We start from the raw sequence: 22948 nt of genomic DNA, 5'->3' as shown, positions 1-22948 counted from the left end.
TAGCAAGAAACTGTAGTAGAGGCCACAGAGGAGCACAGAAAGTGGCCGATTTACAAGAATTCATTAGTTTTCTCCAGCTCTTCACATCTTAAAAGAAAAAATAAGTGCAGTGAGTGTCAGGAGTAGCAGCACTAGTAAAGCTGAAATTATCCTCGGGACAGCGAGCACAGGAATGACAGTCTCCCTGAACTGCACAGCCAATTCCTTTCTTGCCCCAGGGCTGCTCACCAAATTCCCTCTAGTTCCTGCTGACAGAGGCTTGCTTTGAAATACTTTTTTGTAGGTGAAGTGCCTGCCTTACTGCTAAGACTTCTGGCCTAAGAACTTTCACTAAGGAACATGAGACCTCCTGAAAACTCTGCTTCTCGTCAGGCAGTTTCTGACATCTCATTCTCCTGGATCATTTCAGCATCTCCACCATATCTATTTTTAAACATGCCCTACGCCAAGTGAAGCAAAGGCACTTCCCAGACACATTTACCACATTCATGGCAGGTTTCCATCAGAACATTTTGTTGTCGGAAGGGGTGTAGCACTTCCACTCCTGCTGGTAGGGCTTTTGCACATGTTGCAAGAGCAAAATAATAGGAAATCCATAATGAGTTTGGAAGAGAATTTTGTGTTATCGTATATTCGTTCATGAAGGACATCAGATTTTTGAAAATATGATTAACTACTTAATTTAACAAAAATAATCTGTGAATGTTTGTGTGAAATAACCATCCAGAAGGCTGCTGGTTCCTTCTTGTCCTGCTCTGTCAGGTAGCTGCACCCAGAAAGCATTCCCCTTAAACAAAGTACTGGCTCTTTCCAGCTCAGCGCACACTGGCACGTATGGCAGCCTTGCCGTAACAGGAGGGCATCGCTCCAAGCCGTGCAGCGCCACGGACACCTCCTCCCTACAGCAGTCCGGGTCTGAGTAAGTCCCGCTGCCCCTTGATGCCCATCACCCGGGCAGCTGGGGATGAGCAATGCCCTTTCCTACAGGCAGAAACCCGAAGCACAGAGATTCGGGGCTTTGACGCTGCCAAGTGCAAGCATTTAAAAAACATCATCAACTACCTGTCTGTGCATTTAGACTGCACTTTATCACTGCCGCGCCAGACGGCCGCCACCACCTTGTCTCTGCAGTTACGCCTCACCGGGACTAGTCTCTCTCTTCCTCGGGTCCATCACAGCATGGCCCCATCACACTGCTTCCCACGGTGCTGCTGCTGCTTATCTCCCCATTTCACCACCCTTTCCAGCCCACCGGCGGTTCTGCCCATCACAGCGAAGCGGCTGCGCAGGTGCAGGAAGCCCGGTGCAGGCAGCTCACCCCCTCGCCAGTGCAAAAGCCGCAGCGGTGCTCGGGGGTCACCCCATCAGCCCCACACAGCCTACCTCTGCAGAGGCACCACCCCGTGATGTTGCACATCAGCTTGGAGATCTGCTACATCGCTCATCTGTTACCAGTTCAGGGGATGCCATGCTGTGTTCGGATTTTATCCTTTCTCCATGTACTCATGGAATGAAAAGGTGACACAAAGCACGGGGGTGGAAGCTCTTGCCAAGAGCTTGCTAAAGGATGGGTAACGCATCTGCTGTTTGCTGCCAAAAACGGCAAACCTGAGCTAAGGTGCAAGAGAGCACTGAGCAGGAGAAGACGGAATGAGGGGAGCCAGGAGATGCATGTACATGTTATTCTGTCTTCAGACGATTCCTGTTTGTTCAGTACTGGGGTTGACGAAGAGGAATATTGTCCCATCCCAAAGAGGCAATTAAACCCTACAGTTCTATTGTGGTGAGAAGCAGTATGTCCGAAGTTCAGCATGCTCCCCAAAATACCACTGGCTAATACCTCCTCCCAAAATTGCAGTATTTTGAGGTATATTGATCTGCAAAAAATAGAGATACACAGGTATCTATGCTGGCAGGTAGTGGATCATTTTTAAGGGTCCTTTCTAACTTAAGGCCGTCTTCCATATGCATGAGCATAACTGTTCCAACTGCAGCGCACAGCAGTACCAAAGACTGTCAAGACAGTTTTTAAACTCCTAAGGCAGGTATTTTCTTTTCAGCTTAAATTCAAGATTTGTTACAGTTCTTGAACAGGACACAAGCAGTCTTCCAGAAAAGCTTGTTTGTTTTAAATATGTTGAACACTTCAGCCAGCAGGAGAAACCGTGATCAAAAAGCCCCATAAATTTTATCAAGTATTAAGTATGCTTTAGCAATATGTTAACTCCTCATCTATCTTCTTGAAGGATTTCACCACTCCACTCCAGCCATGTAGCTTCCCAGTAGGGAAGACCTGGAACAAATCTATTAGCGCTGTGAATGATACTGTGCCACTCAGCGGCATCAAAGCCTGTTCCTTCAGCACAAGCTGCCGTGATTGATGCTGTAGCAGTGCTTAGGGCTCCCTGTGCCAGTTCAGCTAAGAGATAGTTATATTTAATTTTACTGTTATTCTGGTATGATCTAGTTCTGATAACATCTACATCCCTCATTGGATTTTTTTTTTTTTTTTTTAATCCATAGAAAGTGCTTTTGGTCCTGGTGGCTGTCCATCCCAGCTGCACCCTTTCTACACCCAGAACTGCCTTGGCTCACGTGCTAAACAAACAAAATTAGCAGGACAAAGTCCTCATTGTCCAATATTTCAGTCACCCCACAATCTCCCTTTAAAATCTATGGGTGATGACTAAGTGGCACAGTTATTGCAAATATAAAATGTTAATGGGTTTCTATATTTCAGACTTTGAGATGATTTTTTGAAGCACAATCAATGATCTCCCCTGGTGGCAAGAGTACCCCTTGGCCCCCACATTACAGCTAATTCTACATCATCTTTTTTGACCTCCCAGCCCCCTTGAAGATGGGCCTTAACTTGTTTAGATTCCTCGCAGGAGGAGATGAAAAATCTTCATTACAAAGTTGCTTCTGAGAAGTCCTTTTGATGAAATACTTGGGCACGGCAGGTCACAGGAGACAGTCATGCAAGCTGTGTGAGCTCACACCACAAAACCACTAGCTGCGAACGCAGATGCTTTCCTGAGTCTCACCGTGTCTCAGCAGAGCTGAGCATGGGCTTACCATCCTGGGCTGCAAGAAAGTGGCAAGGCTTTGCCCAGGGCATGATCAGATAAAACACAATCATGCAAAACCTGGAAGAGAGGGGTTGGGTGGGGTCTGTGGGTGAGTTTGCCTAGGTTTTTTAATTAAAAAAAGAAAAGAAAAAGTATGTTTCCCACTTTTACCTCACTGCAAACCTTTTGTCCTTTCCAGGTAATATCATCGGTTCTGGGATCTTTATTTCGCCAAAAGGAGTTTTGGAGCACGCCGGCTCGGTGGGACTCGCTCTCATTATTTGGGTGCTTGGCGGCGGGGTGGCTGCCCTTGGCTCGCTATGTTACGCTGAACTGGGAGTCACTATCCCCAAGTCGGGAGGGGATTATTCCTACGTCACAGAGATTTTTGGTGGGTTAGCTGGGTAAGTACCCTATCTCTATAAAGTAATTTGAAAACACATTCACATGAAGTATTTTGTGTGAAAAAGATACCTGACTTGGAAGAGACAGGGAACATTTGTCAATAAAATGCTTTTGCAAAATCATTCTTTCTGTTCTCATTAGAAATACCAAATCGCCCCTACGCAGAGCTCCCGGTGCTGCCTTCCGAGAGAAGGCGACGGCTGCTTTCCCTTCCCCCTCTGACTCAGTGGGGTCTGTGGCAGGAAAGAACAATGCTGCAAACGATGCTGTGTCCAAGTAACATTCCCGTGTGCCAGCCCTGATCAGTACCTTGCACTGAGGAGCTTCACCTGTCAGGGCAGCCGGGCTGGAGCTACTTACTGTAAACCAAAGCTGCTTGCAGCACTGCTTCGTTTACTGCAACTGCACAGAGTAACAAGCATTGTAAATACAAGGAGGGGGAAATGCTAGCTCTGGGAGTGATTTCTCTTTGCAAATACCACTAACAGAGTAGTGTGGCTAAGGGAGGAAGGGACAAGTGAGAAGAGGTCATAATTTCTATTTGACTATGTACTTTTTTGTGTATTCTACAAGAAAAATTAAACCTTCAGTCTGTACTCACAGCTTACTAGAGAAGCAATGAGACTTTCTGGCCAGCTCACTCATTTGCAAGTAAAGAGGCCATGCCACATGTTGCTGTTTTATTTGTGAAAAATAGGCACCATAACTACAAATTAGAACAAGAAGGAGGAAAAAAAAAAAAGAAAAGCATATTCCTTCTCATTTGAGGTGGAAAAGGAGCTCATAGCAGTTGAGCTGGCTGCTGAGCTAGAGTCAACCAGCACAGGTGTAACATGGACAGGCTGTCACCCTGTCCCATGGGCTGTCCTCTTGCTCCTGCCTGCCTCAGCTTCGTGCCACCCAGGCACAGGGCACAGCCAGCATCTGAATGCACACTAGGTGACAAGGTCGTTTTCTGATGCTTGTCAGAATTAAGCCGTTGCTTGTACTAGTTCTCATGGAAGTCCCTGTTTCTTCAGTCAGAGGAACTGCTCCTCTGAACACTGTCCCACTTTGCATAGAGAATTACACTGGCGTGGTAGCACGGATTGAGGTGACAACAGCATTGGCTTGGTTAACCAAAATCTCCACTTGTCTTCACCGAGGTTTGCTCTCTTACGGGGGCAGGAGCCGCACAGCAAAGCCCCTGCCCTCCTGGGGTGCTGCGGCAGGCAGGCAGCAGCTTCCCCCATCGCCTAGTCCTGGGAAGAGGGTCTGCAAGCACAGACCATGAAAATGAAAAAGCATAAAACTGCACAAGCAGTCACAAGTGCTATCTCAGGAATATCACTGTGAGGGAGGCCAGAAACCGCCAGTTTCACAAAACCAAAAGAATTATGCTTTCTAGGGGAGAGAAAGAAAGTAATTAGAAATCAAGTACAACTAAACCCGGCTTTAGCTGTTCCTCAGCTCACTCTGCTGTGTTCAGGGAATTCGCACGGCATCAGCAGCACCGGGCTACGCGGTCGCTGCAGCAAACCACGCGCCCATTGACTGATCGCTGCCCACCACTTACCGGGGCACACACAGCGCTCCCACCCCCCAGGCAGGGAGCTCCCTGCGCTGGCAGCAGCTTGTTTGGTGTCCGGGCTTGCGATGTACAGGCAATATCAAAAAAGCAACCTTGTCACCTAAAGGGAAGCACTGCTCCTATTCTTGCTTTGCAAAGAGACTTCACATTTTCTCACAAAGGAAATAAACAGTGTTCTAAGTATGACAAAGGGTTGCCTTAGGCAAGAAGTCTCTGGGTAGGTTTTGGTGTAAAAAGGGGGGCTCAGTCATGTTTTCCAGTAAATCCAGGCTGGGAATGCACCCTGCTGCACTTCGCTGAGCCTGCAGCTTTAGGGAACCCTCGCAAGCACCTTCAGTTTTCCCCTTTGGAAGTTCCCATTCCCCTGCTGGCCCCTGGCACGTGGGGCTCTGAGCTGAAAGGGGCCTGGCAGGAGCTGGCACTGCGCCTCCCCTGAGGAAAAGAACACTGCTCCTCCAAAAATTCAGTTTTCTCTTCTGATTTAATCCTTCTACAGCAAAGAACATCAAATTCAGCACACAAGGCTTTAGCGCACCTGCCAAAGAATTTTCCCGATGGCAAATCTGGATGCTTTGGTCTGTTCATATGAAGAGGTTTATTACAGGAGCACGTGCTGTACCCATCCAGGCCATGAGATCTCCTCTTCACTTCTGTTACCTTTTCCCTAGCCCCCAAATCCTCCCTGTTTATTATGTTTTCCTGCATAGGAACAGAGAAGTACTATTTGTTCATAACAGCCACTGGAGCACTACGTGCCCCAGCTTCTGTGTCTAGCAGTATTGGTAGTTGGTTGCGTAAATAAATAAAAAATAATAAATTGTAACACTGCTAGGTGTGCTGTAAGAAGGTGGATGGAATAAAAGAGAGAGGCAGGACAGGGCTGTGTCCTGAGCTGGCAGAAGCTCTGGCTGCAGAGCAGCAGCCCCGCTCCAAGGCTGAGGACAGCTGCAGGGCAGTGCATGCGATGCTGCTGAGGGCAGCGGTGATGGCAAAACTCAGCAGATGACCCTGCAGAAGGGACACTGCCTGGCAGCTCCGGCCAGGCAGGGCTCCTGTGGCACTGCACTCTGGTCTGGTACTAAGAGAGCAGACCTCCTGCTTTCATCCTCATTTAGAAATCAGCTTGGTTTTAAATAGCATTTGTATAGAGTACACTAACTGTTGGAATGCATCACATCCCGTGCTGCTGGAGCCGTCCGAGCACAGCTCATCTCACACGCATATGGGCTTGCATGTCTGTACAGGTCATAAAAACAACATTGGCCAAAATAATAAATAATAGGCTTAATACTTATTCTTGCAGAAGGCAATACATTCAGCCCACTAGTTTATTTCTGATAAATACAACTTCTTTTGGAATGTTCAGCAATAATGTTGCAACACAGCTGCTTCACCAGCAGTGACTGATGACCGGACATACATCCTTACTAAAAATCTATAGTATTGAAATCAGCAGAGAGCATGAAGCCAAAGCTTTGATAAGTGTCACTCCAAACTGCAAGTAAAACATGCTTCAAATGTACTTGAATGTTTCCTTTTTGTTGTTGCTACAATAATCTGAGGTTCCAAAGGCAGCAATTGTTTCAGCAAGGTAGGATAACATTAACAACATTCAAACTAGCTCCAACTTTCTTAAACCAGCTCAGCTTTTCCTGGGATAAGGTGATCTGTACTGCAGCATCTATTTCAAACTGTTTTCTTTTGTTAATGACAAAAGTAGGGTACACTCTAATTTTCTATTTTCACAGGCTGCTTTGACTCCATGATATTTTATATCCAACGTGAGAGCCTCTTGGGAGTACAGGCACACCCCAAATACATGTTTGAGAACCAATTTCACCAAGACCATTAGACTATTAGAGACCCAGATCAAACCATGCTGTTCATTTCTTTCCACAGGTGAGGAAATTAGTATGCAAAGGTATCCGCAAAAATCTCAGTTTTGGCCCCAGGATGACCAGCACTTCCACATGAATCCACACCTTCCCAAAAGCAGCATGTGCCACCACAGACTGTCACTTATTCCAGCATGTTTCTAACATGAAGGCGGGCGGGGGGGGGAGGGGGGGGGATGTGGAATCTAATGCACATGCACATCGATGGGAGGATAGACATTAACTTCAATGGACTTTGGATCAGACTCAGCAACAGAAAAACCCCACCAGCAGAGGCCATCCAGCTAGCAGCTATTGACACCTGTTACACACCAGCATGGTTTGCTCAGAATACAGGCTGGGAGGTTATTTTACCAGCCTCTTCGCCATCAGCACATGCAGGAGCTCAGATCTCCCATGCAAACTCCAGTGTTCAGAAAAGAAGACAAGACATAACCTAAGGGAGGGGGGGAATCACAAGAGCAGCTAGATCTTCCTTTTTTATCTACATTCAGCTGTCTCAAGCCTGTTTCTAAAGGTCTGATGGATTCTTAGTCAGCAACAAGAGAAGATTTAACTTCTCAGGCTCTTGCAGCGCTGTAAATTACTGAGTAACTGTGAAAGATGATCAAATAGGGTTCAGCTCCTGGCACCCTCAGTGCCACAGCTCAGCCCTCGGGGCAGTAATTCCCCTGCTGTCCATTTGAAGAGCAGGGCAAAGTAACTCCAGGGGTGCCACAATGGCATCTCCCTGCTTCAGGCTGGACGTTGGGCTCCCAGCGCTGGTGACATTCCCTCCACTGCTTGGGGCAGCCAGCGCACCCCCAGCCCTCCTGCTCCACTGCGACTTGTCAAACTGTGCACTGCCATAGCGAGGGCATCTAACTCCGTGATGTCTGCAGGAGATTTCAGCCCTGTGTCGCCTAAATTAATTATAGCTGATCTGGAACGGTTGTTCTTTGCTAAGGAAATTGTGCTCTTAACTCTTCCTACACAACAGATGATAAAAGGAGGTGCTTTAAAAGCAAAGACTTCCTAGAAGACTCAGAGCATTGGGTAATCACGTTAGGATTAATTCCTGCCTGCCAGCCACAGCAAACACCACTTCCCCCATGAGAAACTGAGCTCCAGAACAGCCATCCCTGTTCATCCTCTGGCTCCCAATCCTGCCCCAGCAGCTGCCGGCAGCACTGTGAGAGCAAAGCAAGTGCTCAACAGTGCAGCCCCGACCCCAGCAGTTCAGGGACATGAATGTGATCCGAGTGACCAGCATGGACATCTTTTTCTCAGAGCCAGGCTTTGGTTAAAACTTACCTGGAAAAGCAAGATAAAAGTGGGTCTACATCTTAGCAAGCTTCCTTCTTCTTTTAATGCCATCTCGTTTGAACTTACCATTTGACAGTGCAACTTTGTCACCCTCTGTGAAAATTTTGCATTTACTTTAATTGGCGTTATCAGTCCTGTGTGTATTTCAATCCAGCGTGAAACAAATTGACTGTCAGAAATCTATTAAATTATTCACATTCTCATTAAACTGCATCCTACCCAACACCGACTGTAACACGCTCCACACAACAACATAGAAGCAAGGGCCAGTTTTGCCAGAAATACTGTTTTCAGAGTCATTCTCCCCACGGAACGTTTTTACCTGAGCACAGTGGTCAGCCTCCATAAATTGTACCGGCTAAGATGAATGTGACCGGGAAGGGCTGGTGGGCTCTGCACCAAACCCCATGGCCCCGCTGAGCCCTGCCACCTGGCAGCAGCACTGCTGGCCGACACAGCTGGGGCTCCCACAGGGGCAATGGGCGTTGAACTTGACCTCACTGTGCACCCCCAGCCTCCTAACCCTGTCAGAAAATCATCTCATCGTTGCAGTCTGTAAGTCAGATTTAGTCTTCAGCGGGGACCAGCTGGGTTAACTCACCCAGCAGGCAGAGTCTGCACAGCTGCCCCAAACCGGGTGTGCCACCCACAGCACCAAATAGCACGAAGTGATTACTGGGGGAAACTGCTGTGGACCACAACAAAAAGCGTTAGAAATCGGGGAAAAAAGGCACACAACAAAATAAAGAGAAGGGAAGAAAATGCCCGAGTCAAAAACAACAGCGCTATTTGGGAACCAGCTCTTGCATCATGCCAATTTACCAAAATAACTCTCTGGTTGTTAATAGGAAAAAGGAAGTGTCAGATTGCCCCATACTTCTCAGAAACAAGGTGTGGAGGATAGGACTGAGAGACACTCACCACCTGGTCCCAAGGAGCACCCAGCAAGCAGCACTCCCTCCCTCCTGGTTACCAGCACCGGGAGGGGCTTCCCTAGCTGGTGCTGGATTTAAGGGGCTGGCAGCAGGCAGCATGCTGGGAGGGAGCAGCTTTTAAGAGAGCAACCCACATAATATAGAAATTATACGGTCTTACTTGGAAACATCCATTTCCAATCCTCATTTGTGCTGTGCATCCCTGCATGTTACATTTGTGCATGTATATGAATGAATGAATGTGTGTGCATGTATCTGTGTGTGCATGCACATGGCAAGAAGGATTTCACTTTCTTGCAATGACTACTTCTTGCTATGAAAATAATGCTTCAAGTATTTTACAACACTAACCAGATCCACTGCAGCTTTTGTAAGATAAGTATTTTTTTCCCTTTTCCCAGAGTGAGAAATCAAAACATCTCGCAGTTTGTATTTGCAAAGGTACCTCATTTGTGGCAATCACCTCCAGTGGCAGCTGGAGGCAGGCAGCCAGCTGAGCCATCACAGAAGGCTGCAGCACTGAGCTGCCCTGGCCCCGGGTGCAGAGCCAACCCAAAAGGTGACAAGAAACCCCCCAGTGACCAGCAGGGAGCCAGTAGCAGCCCCAAGAGCACAGCTGGCCCAGAGCTGGTTGCCCTGCTGAAACCCCTCAGAGATGCCTTCAACGTAGGGACTGCTGTCTGCTGTGGTAAGGTACCAACCCAGGAGCAACAGAGATGCTTTCACTGTGACATACAGAGCTAAATCAAAGCATGCCCACCGGGCATAATCCTCACTCTTCCATATGTCCCTAAACTGTGCTTTGCTTAAAAATGTTTAATTTAAAATCCAGAGTGTGCTGGGAACATGGGAAAAGGGATGAGGAGAGGCACAAGTAGGTTACTGTCAGGTGTGACCAGGACAGAGGTGCTCAATGCCTTGGGAGCCATCCCAGAGCACTGCACAGCTGAGCGTGCGGTACGTCCTCCAGCACACCCCCAGCGCTGCTTTCTTGTGCTTTTTCTTGGCTTTTCAGGTTTCTACTGCTGTGGAGCGCAGTGCTTATCATGTACCCAACCAGTCTGGCCGTCATCGCGCTGACCTTCTCAAACTATGTCCTGCAGCCTGTCTTCCCTAACTGTATCCCCCCCTATAATGCCTCCAGGATCCTCTCCATGGTGTGTTTACGTGAGTATTTGCTCCTTGTGCGCACACAAAGCTTGCCTCGGTTTTACATGGGACCACTCGAGGGGCTACTCCAACCAGGCTTGGCTCACGGCCACAACCCGAAAGGCAAGCGGGGAGGTCTCAGGACAGGCACTGTGTCTGTGAGGGATACTCAGTCCCTTCCCACTTGCCCGCAGCCGGCAGAGTGGGCTGGAGCGGGGCGCAGCACCCAAATCCCTGCAGGTCCCAGGGAAAGTGGTGGCAGGTGAACTGGTGGGATGGGGCAGCGCTGCGCTCCCTGCAGAGCCACAGGCACACGACACAGGCGACCCACCAGCACGTTACCCACCACCACCACAGACCTTTCCAGTCTTTTACATTCACAAATGTGAGCGTGTAGGAAGCGCAGCACGCCACCGGCTCTGCATTAATAACTTACGGAGCCAGCAAAAGCAAACGAGAGCTATGGGGACTGAAGGCATTCGCGACGTCCTCGAGGAAGCAGCAATCCCCACACATGTAGCACTACTGGGACACAGTTATTATTGCTGGGGGAGCCCCGACCAGCAGTGCCCGAGGGGGGAAGGCTGTTGGCTGCCAGGGATTCCCCTGCAGCTGGTAGTCTCCTAGGGAAAGGCAACAGTCCTCCTCACCCTCGCTCCCAGCCATGCTAGAGTTCCCTGCAGGAATGTGCACGTCGGTCTGTGTTTTTCAATGCTTTGACTGTGTGTTCTGCAATACGCATGATTTCATTTCACTGAATTCAGTCTTTTGCTCTCCAGTCCTCCTGACCTGGGTGAACAGCTCCAGCGTTCGATGGGCAACACGCATTCAGGATATATTTACAGCAGGAAAACTCTTAGCTCTGACCCTTATCATTATTGTGGGCTTCATACAGATCTTTAAAGGTACTCTGTGAGACAGCTCTAACAAGGGTATGGTACTGCTGATAGTCTTGATTTTTCCCACTGATAGCACTGTTTCCTCCTTACAAACAAGCATGAAGGAGTGCTGGGTTTAGCCGAGCTGCGGGGCTGTGTATTCACACAGCTGTGGAAAGGAGGGCACAGCGGAGAAATCAGCTGCATCCCCTTAAACAAGTTCCTCTCCGGCCTGCCTTGTCGGTTTTGATAGAATAAAGGAGGGCAGCTGAGGATGTTTCAGAATAGTAACTGAAATTTCTTAATCTGCTTGAAATTTTTTGATCTGTTGTACCTTAAATTTGATGTGCTCTGGGTGTGAAATGAGTAAGTGATGCCTTGCCCAGGGCAGGAAGACACCTGCTTCATTTTAGGCACTAGACCAATTGCCTACAAAAAGTCCCTTATATGATTAAAAATAGGCCAAAAAAAGTCTCATTGATTCACCAACTTGATGGAAAGCAGAAAACACAAAAGGCTCACAATGTTTTTATTGTGTATATGATGAGTCAGGTAAAGGAAGATGAAATATGACATTTACTGAGAGCAGAAATTTTCTCAGTGGTAACAGTCCCACAATACTGACAAATCTTCCAGCCTCACAGACATTTTATTTTTCAGTATTTCTACTAACCACCACCAAACTCTTGTAAAAGAAAACTGCATTAAGAACAGGTAGGAATTTACCCTTCCAACGAGCCACCCTCAGACAGTTCAGGTTGGGGAGGGTCCCCCAGGTCCCAGCAGTGACACCGGTGCCACGGCACAGACGGCAGTGAGGGATGCCCATGCATACAGCCTGAGCTGCCTCTCCGGGACACCACCCTGCAGAAAGCACTGCAAGCGCAATGCCAGCCCATGGTGACACGAAGAGCATGAAGTCCCAAATCCAATAAGGAATAAAGAATAAAAAAAGTTTACCTATTTTCCTGCGTCTGTTAGGTAGGGGTGGCTTAACCTCTTGCTTGCACTCTCTGTGCAGGAAACTACAAAGAGCTGACACCAAGCAACGCATTCGATTTTTGGATGACTCCATCCGTGGGGCATTTAGCGTTAGCTTTTCTTCAAGGGTCATTTGCGTTCAGTGGCTGGAACTTCTTGAACTATGTAACAGAAGAACTGGTTGATCCCTGCAGGCAAGTATCCATTTCCATGCCATCCGCATTTTCTTGAAGTGCTGAGACATTGGAGCCATCTGGTAATATTACTCATTTAAGAAGCTGCAGCAATGTATTTCCATTTCTGTGGGGCCAGTCTTCCTAAAGGAGGGAGAGGTTGTTTGTTTAGAACAGATAACAGGCAAGTTAAAGGAACACTGACATTAAAAACATATTGCACAAGGCATTAAGTGAATCAAACCAGCCTATAGACAAATTAGTCTCTTCATGGCACTACTCAGTCATACAGTGCTTCTATAGCAGAAAGTTAACAATTGATGAGATGCCACACAAGTATCTATAGGGACAATCAATTCTATAGGAGAAGCGTTGAATTATGCTGGAAGTTGTTTTGCTTTTTCACCCAAAGGGGGTCTTCCACAGACACCTGAAAGAGAAGATGAGGAAGTCGTTGCATGATGAAGGCAGCGCTCCCCGCCCCTGCCCACCAGGGCAACCAGCGTCGGGTCGCTGCTGGTCCTGGGTACGGGAAGGGACTTGGAAGTGATTTGTTGTGAGCAGGCTGGGAAAACTGGAGGGAAAGCGAATTTTAGTTTAGCAAATCAAAGGTCAAATGTTTCAACATTTCTGAGCTGATGAAGTGGAATGGCAAATGCCAAGAGGAGCTCTTGGAGCATTAGTTATTTCTGTGCATCCAATGCACACAGCAATTAAACAAGGAGACATTTAAGCTATTACACAGCCTGAATGGGAATGAATTAAAGCTGCAGCCCTACGAGAGGCTCTGCACATGCCTTCACACTAATGAGTGGCAAAGTGCATGCCCAGAGATCTTGGCAGGATGAAAGAAACGTGTTCCCTTAATAAAGCACTAATATTTTAATGGACCACCATAATCTCAAAGCTGAACAATGCAAAGTTAGGACTTAAATAAGGCAAACATGGCCTTAGTTGAGAAATAAAGAAAAAAAAAAATAGTGAATGGCCTTTTTGATTATTACTATTTTTGCAGTCTCTGAGGGGAAACTAAAATATAAAAAAATAATTGGATAATCAGAAACACTTCCCATTTTTGCTAAACCTTTTCAAAATCACAAAGGTTAAATACATTTTTTTTCAGAACTTTTTTCCAAATCTGACACACAGAGAAAAATGCATGATTGTGCTAGCTAGAGAACAGTTCTGGTGTCCACCACTAAGAGGATCTCTGGATGGGAGTCAAGTCCATCTGTACTGCTGTAAGTTGCCATGGTGTTTTATGACCAGAGCAGGTTTACAGCATGGGACGGGCCAAGGCAGCCACCTGAATGACAAGATCCCATTCCTTTTCAGAGCAGGTGAAGGTAAAGCAAAACAAGGCATTTTATTCCACCACTGGTGCCTGTACATAGGGCTTTTGAGAAACGGCTATTGGGGTTTTTAGCAACACGCTGCCTCAATCCCAATCAACAGCCCACACGGAGCACGTGGCGTTTGTGTCCCAGGGACTCCCCTGCAGACGTGGCATCTTGTAGCACTTTTAGCCTTCTCCGACCTGCAGCTGGCCAGAGGGCCAGTGGAAGCGCTGCTCCCCTCCACAGAAACTGCTGCTGAGCCCACCCAGCTGGGTGACACCCCACCCCACCCCGGGCCGTACACGGTTGTTCTGGTCTCGCTGTGCATGACTGTAATTTCTTATCTACCCTCCTAATTCTTTTATTAGGAACCTACCTCGTGCCATATTCATATCCATCCCATTGGTGACATTTGTGTATACGTTCACCAACATTGCATATTTCACTGCCATGTCACCCCAAGAGCTCTTGTCCTCCAACGCTGTGGCGGTAGTAAGTAAACCATTCCCTGGATGTCTAAAATACACTTTGATTTCGGTTCTGTGCTTTGCAGTGTATTTCAGTTTCTCTGCCTTCTGTTGCTTTAGACATTTGGTGAAAAGTTACTGGGCTATTTTTCCTGGGTTATGCCAGTCTCAGTGGCCCTATCTACATTTGGAGGAATAAATGGATACCTTTTTACCTCATCAAGGTTAGATGGAGTACAATTTTATGAACGTTATCTAATTTGGGGAGGGGCTGTTTTAATTTAATTTGCTAAAGAAATGCTGGCTAGACGTTTTGGATGTTGTAGAGCATGAGGTCGTTTTGTTGGGTGTGTTGGATACATTCGGTTATGAATTGCTCTGTTTTGAATCAGCAAATGTAATACGGAGTCGTGGAATATCTTGCAAAACACCGAAAGTGTCTGCAGATGTGGAATAACTCACAGTAAGAGCCAAACACGACTTTACAGCAATAAAGTTCCAGTAGCTACAAGCTAAACTGCCTCACTCAAAGAAGAGTTTTAGGGCCTGGTGCTGTTCCCAGTTACAGACATTTCCATTCCCCTGCTGGAATAACTCTTTTCAGGCAAGATGCTTTGCATGCATACTGCTGACAGTGGGGCCAGGATCTGTAAAGTCCATTATATTGTAGTCTATAAAGTCTATTTCTATGAATTGACCTCTCTGAACTTAATTAAAAAGTTATAAATTTTTTTGAGGGAATTACTCAAGTCTTAAGTACCTTGGGAAAGTTATTTATCTCAGCACTTTCATGAGAATAATGAGACGCAACAAATCTGAGTGCATATGTAACAGGTTATGCACTTAAAAGCGAAATCTTCAGGCACGTTAAACCTTATCCAACCCCCTTTTGACACTGGAAATATTATCTGTGAGGGGGGTTATGCCTTGGCTGTGTACGGCTGAGCACCACAATACCTCCACAGCATTCGTCCCACCCTGGGTAAGGAGGGAATGCTGGCCAGCAGACAGGGACTGGACAGATTCTGGTCCTCCTCCTCCACCGAGGTAATTCAGCATCTCAGAGCAGGTCATTTCACAGATGACTCCAGCCATTAAAGGCCTCGTATACCGAAGGGTCTGGTTTAAATAACTCGCACCAGGTCATGCAGGTAGCCTCTAGCCAACCCCTCAGTGGCAGTCCAGCACCCATAAGCTACAGCTCCCTTCCACAGCAAGTCCGATGAGGGCAATTGAGATTAGAGATGTTATATGGCTAGATATTGAAGAGGCTGTTGTACACCCAGCGGATTCAGCCTTACTATTCTTATTTCCAGGTTATGTTTCTCTGGTGCCCGAGAAGGCCATTTGCCGAGTTTGCTTGCCATGATCCACGTCAAGCACTGCACACCCATCCCTGCCCTGCTCGTCTGTGTAAGTTTTACCGTCTCTGCTCAGTCACCCTGTAACCTGCTTTTAGAAATACTAAATCACAGAGAGAAGAGCTGGAAAAGTCCTTGAGAGGCCATTTTACCCCAGAGGAGGAGAAGCGAGTCAGCCTGGAACGCTGCTGGTGGGTGCTGGCTGAGCAGCTCCAACAGCCCTGGAGAGGAGCAGCCTTCGGCCTCGGAAATAACCGCTCCTGCTCCCAACCACCCTTGATGCCTGGAGGGTTTCCGTTGTACCTAACTTGAGCTGCAATTTAAACCCATAACCTCTTGTCGTACTCACAGCAGAGATAGAGACTGGCTTTTGAAATAGGGATACTTCATTCAAGAAAAAACAAGCTCTTTTGACTGATTTTGCCTGCTTCCCACAAGCATTTGGAAATTCCCATGGTCACTGCTAATCCCACTCGGGCAGGGCTGGTTTAGATCCCACCACCAAAGCCAGAGACACGGCAGGTCCCAGGGAGAGGACAAAGTGCTCCTAACATTACTGCAAAGGTCAGAAGTCAACGGGCCAAGCGTCGGGAGGGTTTGGGACTGGCCAGGTGGCTGGTGTGCTCCCGCAGAAAGATTTCTCTCACTTATACAGCATAAATTTCCACGATACTAATGAGTTACAGAAGGTATTACTTGAAACAGAGAGCTCCATACACTTTTACCAGTAGTGAAGCTGGAATAGGTGATGGGTTTTACGGGAGCATAGAACATGTTGAAGAGGAAAATTACTCCTGGAGCTGCCGTCCCCAGCTGCTTGGCCTGAGCAAGGGAAATCCCCAAAGGGCACTTGCTTGAAATCTCAGCTTGAAAGCTGCAGATTTGCCATTGATATCAAAACAGCATCGGTCTGACCCCAGATGCGCTGGGACGGTGCACACTTAAACACCTCTCCCGGCCTGAACAGCAATGCTGGCACAGCACACCCAGACTAGATTTCACCAAATAAGACTCCTGTGCATTCCATTTTTATGACAAAACACACATCTAGCTGAGGCTTTACAGCATCCCCAGGGCTTCGTGCCCCATCACAGACATCCCACATGTTGCTGGTGCAGGGTTTGGGGGTGCACTGGCCTCAGCCTACCCTGCCGTGGGCAGCTGGACCATGCTGGCTCCCTCCGGGCAGCTGTGCTCTGCTCGTGCCATAGCAGCAGAACTCCTTTGCCCTTAAAAATACATCGGCTGAAATAACACGCTGAGTTCGGGGCTGTTCCACTGTGAAACAGCCCTGACACGAGCGGGTTGCCTGACCCAAGCTGGCCGGTCCATCAGGCGTACGCCAGCCCCTCAGCTCCACTCAAACCATTCCCCTGGATTTACAGTGCAAAGCACAGAACCAACGCCGCATATCAATTCATCATTTGAAGGTGTTTTAATGCAGCTCAGGGTATAGCAAATGCTGCTAGGAAATATTAATTTCTTAACAAATAGAAATATAAAAATAATACAGTGCAGGCAGCTACAATAGCAAACTAGGTCAGACCTTTCAGCGAAGCTAATTAATACATCAGGTCCCTTTTTCTCTTCCAATGAATCACACCTAGCTCTTTGCACAGAGAAAGCTTTCTTTTACATGGAGAAAGGCCTTTTTTAACATCACCAGCAAGACCTGTATTTTTACTAATCCTTTCAAAAAATCAAGGGGCCAAGCTAAATGTAAAATAAACAGACCGGGGTGCTTTAGCAAGACCGTGGGGAGCGGCTGGCTCTCCCACCTGCCCTGTGGCCGTGGCCAGGCAACCGGGGGGAGCAACGTGTCCCTCTGCAGCCTCCTGCCACTCGGGGATCACACCCACAGCATGAGCACATCTGATACATCAATGTCACCTACGAATGAAGCCTCACCATTCCAAGCAGCGTCACTGCAAACCCGCTGGTGGCTGCAAACCCGACGGTGGCAAGAGAGGGTCGTCGCCTGTGTGTGCCACACCGTGTGCCTGTCAGTGCAAAGCAGGGAGCATCTTATATGGCACTGATGTAAAATACTGTCCTATTTTAAATCCATTTTGTGGTGAGACTGCTAAAGGTGTTGAAATCCCCCTGCCAAGCCTATGAGGCTCTGGACAGGGGCATGGAGGGACCAAAGGGTCAGTTGATTGCAGTGGTGCTTAATTCCTGGCACAGAGGCCCTCCCTCCCAAGAAAGCTTTGCTACTGAAACAGCTAATTAAGGAAAAAGGACACAGGCAAAAAGAGAGCCTGGAGCAACACGGACCGAAGTGCTGAGTGCCCTCTGGGCGGTTGCGGATGTTTAGTTTCCCTCAGGCTCTGGCCACCTGCAGACAAGGTTCACAGGACCAGTACGTGGTGCAGGCAGGGCTCAGCTCAGCTCCTGGGGACAGGCAGGGGTGGGGGACCCAAGGAGCAGCCCCCGGCCCCCAAGCTAGCTCTCCTATATTTACAGAGTTAGGCAGAAATACAGTATAAACGAGCAGGCACGAGCATGGAAATTTCCACCATCCATCTGCCAGTTTCCAAACGCAAGTAATGCTCAAAAGATTGATGATGCCAGTCATCTGCAGATGAGCCATGGGCCGGCACGAGGAAAGGGCAAAGCTCTTATTCTTTATAATAGACAGGGCACCTGCACCAACACAGTGCACTGACCGCAATGTTAAGTCCACGAGAAATCCTTTCCCCACAAATCCCCACGGTCGGGTTCAATAGCTCCTAAGGCATGAGGCAGAAGCAGGTGGAGCGGGGTGATGGGGAGCTCTGCCAGTCCTCCTGGCCCTGCCTGCACCGGCCGCAGCCGGCAGAGCCACCCCTGCCTGCACCCGGTGTATTTATAAACACCCTCCAGCTTCAGCATGTCCCAAATATCCCTAAATCCCCATCCAGCCCCAGCCCCGGTGGGAGGCAGCAGACGCCTGTTAGGGGCCATAAACAAAAGGAGTTTAACTGCTTTATTGTTTTTTTTTCTTGCTTTTGTTGGTTTTAAGCTACCTTTTCTAGCAATGACTCAAGTAAGGCTACGCTTCTCTCTTTGCAGTGTTTGGCCACTCTTATCATCATGCTTGTTGGAGACACATACACGCTAATCAACTACGTGTCATTTATTAACTACCTCTGCTACGGAGTGACAATTATAGGCCTGATTGTGTTACGCTGGAAGAAACCCAAAATCTTCAGACCTATCAAGGTGACAATGTTAAAGCTAAATCTCATGGTTGCAATGGCATGCGAAGGGTGGGATGGGCACACCAAGCCTTCCATCCTCCCGTTTTGAATAACGGTTTATTTTTTTATGTCGTGGCAATGTTTTAAGGTCCCAAACTGTATCCCAAAGTGCTATTAGTGTAAAAATGGGCTACACAGGCAGACACCTTGTGAACTGGCTGGGATGAAGCAGAGAGGTCAATAGTGGTAGAGGGAAGGGGGGAATGACCCACAGGGGGTCCCTGAAGCCGCAGCGCTGCCTGCAGCCCCCCACAGCCCCCCGCCACCACTCAGCCACTGCTGTTGCTCTGCACAGTCATGCTCTGCTCTGCTCTCTCCTGGTAGGTGAACCTCCTCATCCCCATCACTTACCTGGCGTTTTGGGCATTTCTGCTGATCTTCAGCTTATACTCCGAGCCTGTTGTCTGTGGAGTTGGACTCATTATCATTTTAACTGGAGTGCCAGTGTTTTTCCTTGGAGTCTACTGGAGAAATAAACCAAAGTGTGTAAATAGGCTAATAGGTAAGCCAGCGCCGCGGTGCCTCGCTGTGCTCCCAGGGCCACTGGTTGTACTGGGGGCTGTGGGAATCTGCTTAACCTCTGGCACGTTGGCACTGCAACAGCCAGGGAACTGCCCACGTGAGCCCGAGCACCACTCGGCCACAGGCAGCCGCGGGCCAAGGCAGCCAGACAGCGCTTGCCCTGGGACAACTGCTTTGCTCACCCCTGGGCACCCTTGCCTCCTTTTGTGCTCCTGTGCAACTCCCCATCCACGCAGCTCACTCACGGCAGCCTGTCCCGCAGCAGATACACAGGGGTGTAACTTTAAACACATGAAGGCTAAATGAGCTATCACAAATGGGAAGGGCTAATAAATGGCCGCGAGCTTTGCCTCCTCCCGGCCTCGCTTTCCTCCTGCTGTGCCACCGGCAGCTCCTGCCACACAAGCCCTGCACGGCACAGTGAAAGCCTTACATTACCACTCATGGAAAATTAAAACTGCACATAAGTCTTTTATGTTTGGGTTGCATTTGGCTTTTAATTGTTGTGTTCCAGGCGAGTCCTTCCAAACAAGCACAGTGCAGCCCTTTGCTCTGACCAGCAGGTCTTGGCCGGCTGCGGGGAGCCTGCCAGGGGCAGGGGAACGGCTGTGGATGGCCGTCCCTAAAGCTACCCCATCTGAGCCAGCCCCTGCTTCACCAGCACTATTTTATCACGGAGCTGGAGATGAACAGGGCTGGAGGGGGCAGCTGGCTGTGAGCAGGGTCGAGCAGCCCCAGCCGGGAAGGCACACATCCATCCACACATCGCATCGCCCTGGCCTGGCATCGCGTGCTTGTCTAGAAGGAGCATCCCTATTAACCACCCGCACGTTTGCTCTTCGCAGAGTCCATGACATGCTGGGGCCAGAAGCTGTGTTTTGTGGTCTACCCTCAGGGGGAGGTTGTGGAGGAGGAGGTACCCTCGGCCCACTCCCCACGGCCGGCGAGTGAGACAGTCACGAGGAAATAACGACGCAGCCGCTGAGGCTGAAGTGGCTTCTTGTTTACATGCTGATTTTTGCAAAAAGTTTTTCTGGAAAAAAAAAACAAAACACACACACAAAGTTTTTAGAGCTCCAATAGTGAAGCCCATAAAATGAGCTATACACTTTATGGCATCTGTAGCTTTTAGGTTTTCCCTAAAAAAAATACTTTAAAAAAAATAAATAAAAAAAAAAAGGAAAAAAGAGGAAAAAATAAAGAAAATAAATAAAATATAAAATAAGGTGCTGGTTGTTTTTTTCTGGCAGCATACTTGCTCAGCAGCGGAAAGCAGCACAGAGACAGCTCTGGAATACTGATTTTAGCCAGCCTGAGGGTCCACCAGAGACATACAAATTTAGGCATTTCAAAAGTAGGGCAGCTCCTGAGGCAAAATCAAAGTGGAGAAATCAAGAGAAAGCACGGAGACCTTGGGACACTCATTCCTGTGGCTGTCCCTGGGTGGGGTGAACCCCCACGTGACATGTGAGGTGTCAAAGTCACGCTGCAAAGGCTTACCCCTCCGCTCACCCGCAGGAGCACGCTGCGTGCGCCCGAGCCCCAGCATCGCCCCGAGCACAAACCGGCCTGGGCTGACCTCAGAGTAAAAGGCACAAAACCAACAGTCTGCTTGACCCTTCAGGCATCGGTAGGTGTCACAGAAAAAACCCAAGCCCAGAAGTATTGATGAAAATCTCAAGTATCTCAGTTTTGAAGTATCCTGGCCAAGGTGGGGCCGGGTTCCTGTGCCCTGGATGGGGACAGAGCCCATTGCACCGCCCAGGAACTCCTGCATGGAGCTGGGCACAATCCCAGTGCCAACGGTGGGAGGACGGAGACGTGGAGGGGTTTGCAGCAGGCTCAGCAGTGGGAACTCAAGGGAAACATGGGAACAAAGCCCGGCACGTCTCCTTTTTGCTGAAGCGTCAGGTGCTGTCACATGGCTTCCGAGACAAATTCCCCATTTCAACCATGCTCAGCCAAGCAACAGGCCTAAATCATTATCACATCAGATGCTCTTCAGAAAGTGTTTTGCATATTTTATTTGTGGCAACCACTAGGAAAAAAAAATCTAGTTCATGTATTTAATTAATATATAGAGATTTGCTGCTGCAGCAATATGGCCACTTTCACACCAAAGAATCTTTTGGAAATGCAAAGTGCGAGAACAGCTCTGAGCAATAATTTGAATCACTGCTATTCTTTTGGAACTTTTGAAAACAAAAACTATCATGTTCAGTAGCCTTGGTAACAGCCATGTGAATTTGATTTTTGAAGTATCTTTCTATGTCTTACAGGCCCTGGTACAAAACTCAAGGATTCATTACCTCCTGGTTTGTCAAGTACCACACGGTCAACAAAGATTTAAGAATAGACTCAAAATCAAGAGCGAGTTCAAGGAACATGTCTTTCCAACACAATTAATTATTCAGAAGTATTTTTAAATATCTAGCCATCTCCCTCCAAACTTTCAGATGGTAGACACTAAAAAGAAACACAACTTACACTCTTCTCTTTGTATAAAGCTATTAATCATAAAAGATAAAAATATATATTTAGCTAAAGAAAAAGGTGTGGGTTTGTGTGTACATATGCACACACGTAAAGAGAGATTCCACATTTTAAATAACGTTATGAATATATAGAGTTTTCTAATTAAAATAATATATATTCAGCTCGCTTTTTTTTTTTTTTTTTTTTTTTTTTTTTTTCAAAATTCACAGCACACCTCCCCTATTTATCCTGGCTAAGAAGCACCTGAACACTTACCCAAAGTCAAAGGCTCTCATGGCTGAGTCTTATTTTTCATAGTTCAAAATCTACCTTCTGTAGTATAATTTCTAACAGATTCATTTTTTCAATAACTTTATTATCTAGTGGGAAAAATAAATGTATTCTAGCACCAGCAATAATGATTGCTTTCAGAACTGCTAAGTTTTGGTGTGGTTTTATTTCTGTTTGTTTAAATAGTTAAGGTATGGAAATCAGCCAGCATGGAAACTTTGCAGCTCTTGAGACAAGTCTGTATGGTAATGAGAAAGGTAGCAATAATAATAGTAGTAGTAGTAGTAGTAATAATAATAATAATAATAATAATAATAATAATAATATCCTGTAACTGCTACCAAGGCTTTCCTTGTCTATTGTTTAAGGAAATCAAAAGCAAAATTAAAGGACCAATTGCCTCATAGTTTTTAACTGGGTTTAGCTCAGATTTTCCCTGATTACACTGCCATGTTTTAAGACAACCAACATTTGGCCTGAAATCAGAAGGCTGAATTTAGAACAGAATCATTTAGTAGAGCTCATCTTTGAATTACATACCAGTCCCTCAAACGTGTTCTGCAACGTCTTACTTCATTTTTAGGAACAGCTTCATCTGTGCTCCCCACATCACATATATTATTTTTAAAGGCTTTACATTAGTTGCTAACATGCACGATTTCTAACCATAGAAATCAATGTACAGAACTAGAAAGATAAATTCATATGCTAAATGAGATTTAGCAGTGCACTCAACCCTGTTAAGTGCAATTTTTCCAAAAGATGAAGCAACAGGCCCAAAGGGGACATAATTGCAGTATTTTAAAGCCCAATGAACAAAAGAAAAACCTTGAGACAGCTGACAACACAAGCATGCCAAGAATACTGATACTCGATACGGAAAAGCAAGTT

The 22948-nt window shown here is 47.3% G+C and overlaps 1 protein-coding gene across 3 annotated transcripts in view; it reads left to right on the top strand.

Moving 5' to 3' along the window:
- SLC7A10 (solute carrier family 7 member 10) overlaps positions 1 to 20373 on the top strand; it is a 42311-nt gene extending 21938 nt beyond the window's left edge. Inside the window, exons 1-11 of one of the 3 annotated variants that reach the window (XM_027813273.2) lie at positions 3361 to 3475; positions 6795 to 6945; positions 10197 to 10348; positions 11110 to 11235; positions 12230 to 12383; positions 14068 to 14191; positions 14287 to 14390; positions 15483 to 15579; positions 18582 to 18731; positions 19094 to 19271; positions 20137 to 20373. In XM_027813273.2, the coding sequence (XP_027669074.1) occupies positions 6923 to 6945; positions 10197 to 10348; positions 11110 to 11235; positions 12230 to 12383; positions 14068 to 14191; positions 14287 to 14390; positions 15483 to 15579; positions 18582 to 18731; positions 19094 to 19271; positions 20137 to 20261 (1233 nt within the window). In that variant the 5' untranslated portion in view covers positions 3361 to 3475; positions 6795 to 6922 and the 3' untranslated portion in view covers positions 20262 to 20373. Of the gene's footprint in view, positions 1 to 3270; positions 3476 to 6794; positions 6946 to 10196; positions 10349 to 11109; positions 11236 to 12229; positions 12384 to 14067; positions 14192 to 14286; positions 14391 to 15482; positions 15580 to 18581; positions 18732 to 19093; positions 19272 to 20136 lie in introns of those variants that run through there. The other 2 variants (XM_055726992.1, XM_055726993.1) reach the window with 2 other exon arrangements.
- The last annotated feature ends 2575 nt before the right edge of the window (positions 20374 to 22948 follow it).

This window comes from Falco cherrug, chromosome 14 (assembly GCF_023634085.1).
Source record: "Falco cherrug isolate bFalChe1 chromosome 14, bFalChe1.pri, whole genome shotgun sequence".
Taxonomy (NCBI): Eukaryota; Metazoa; Chordata; class Aves; order Falconiformes; family Falconidae; genus Falco; species Falco cherrug.
The sequence above is the reverse complement of the archived record's forward strand: the minus strand, read 5'-3'. Positions and strand labels throughout refer to the sequence as shown.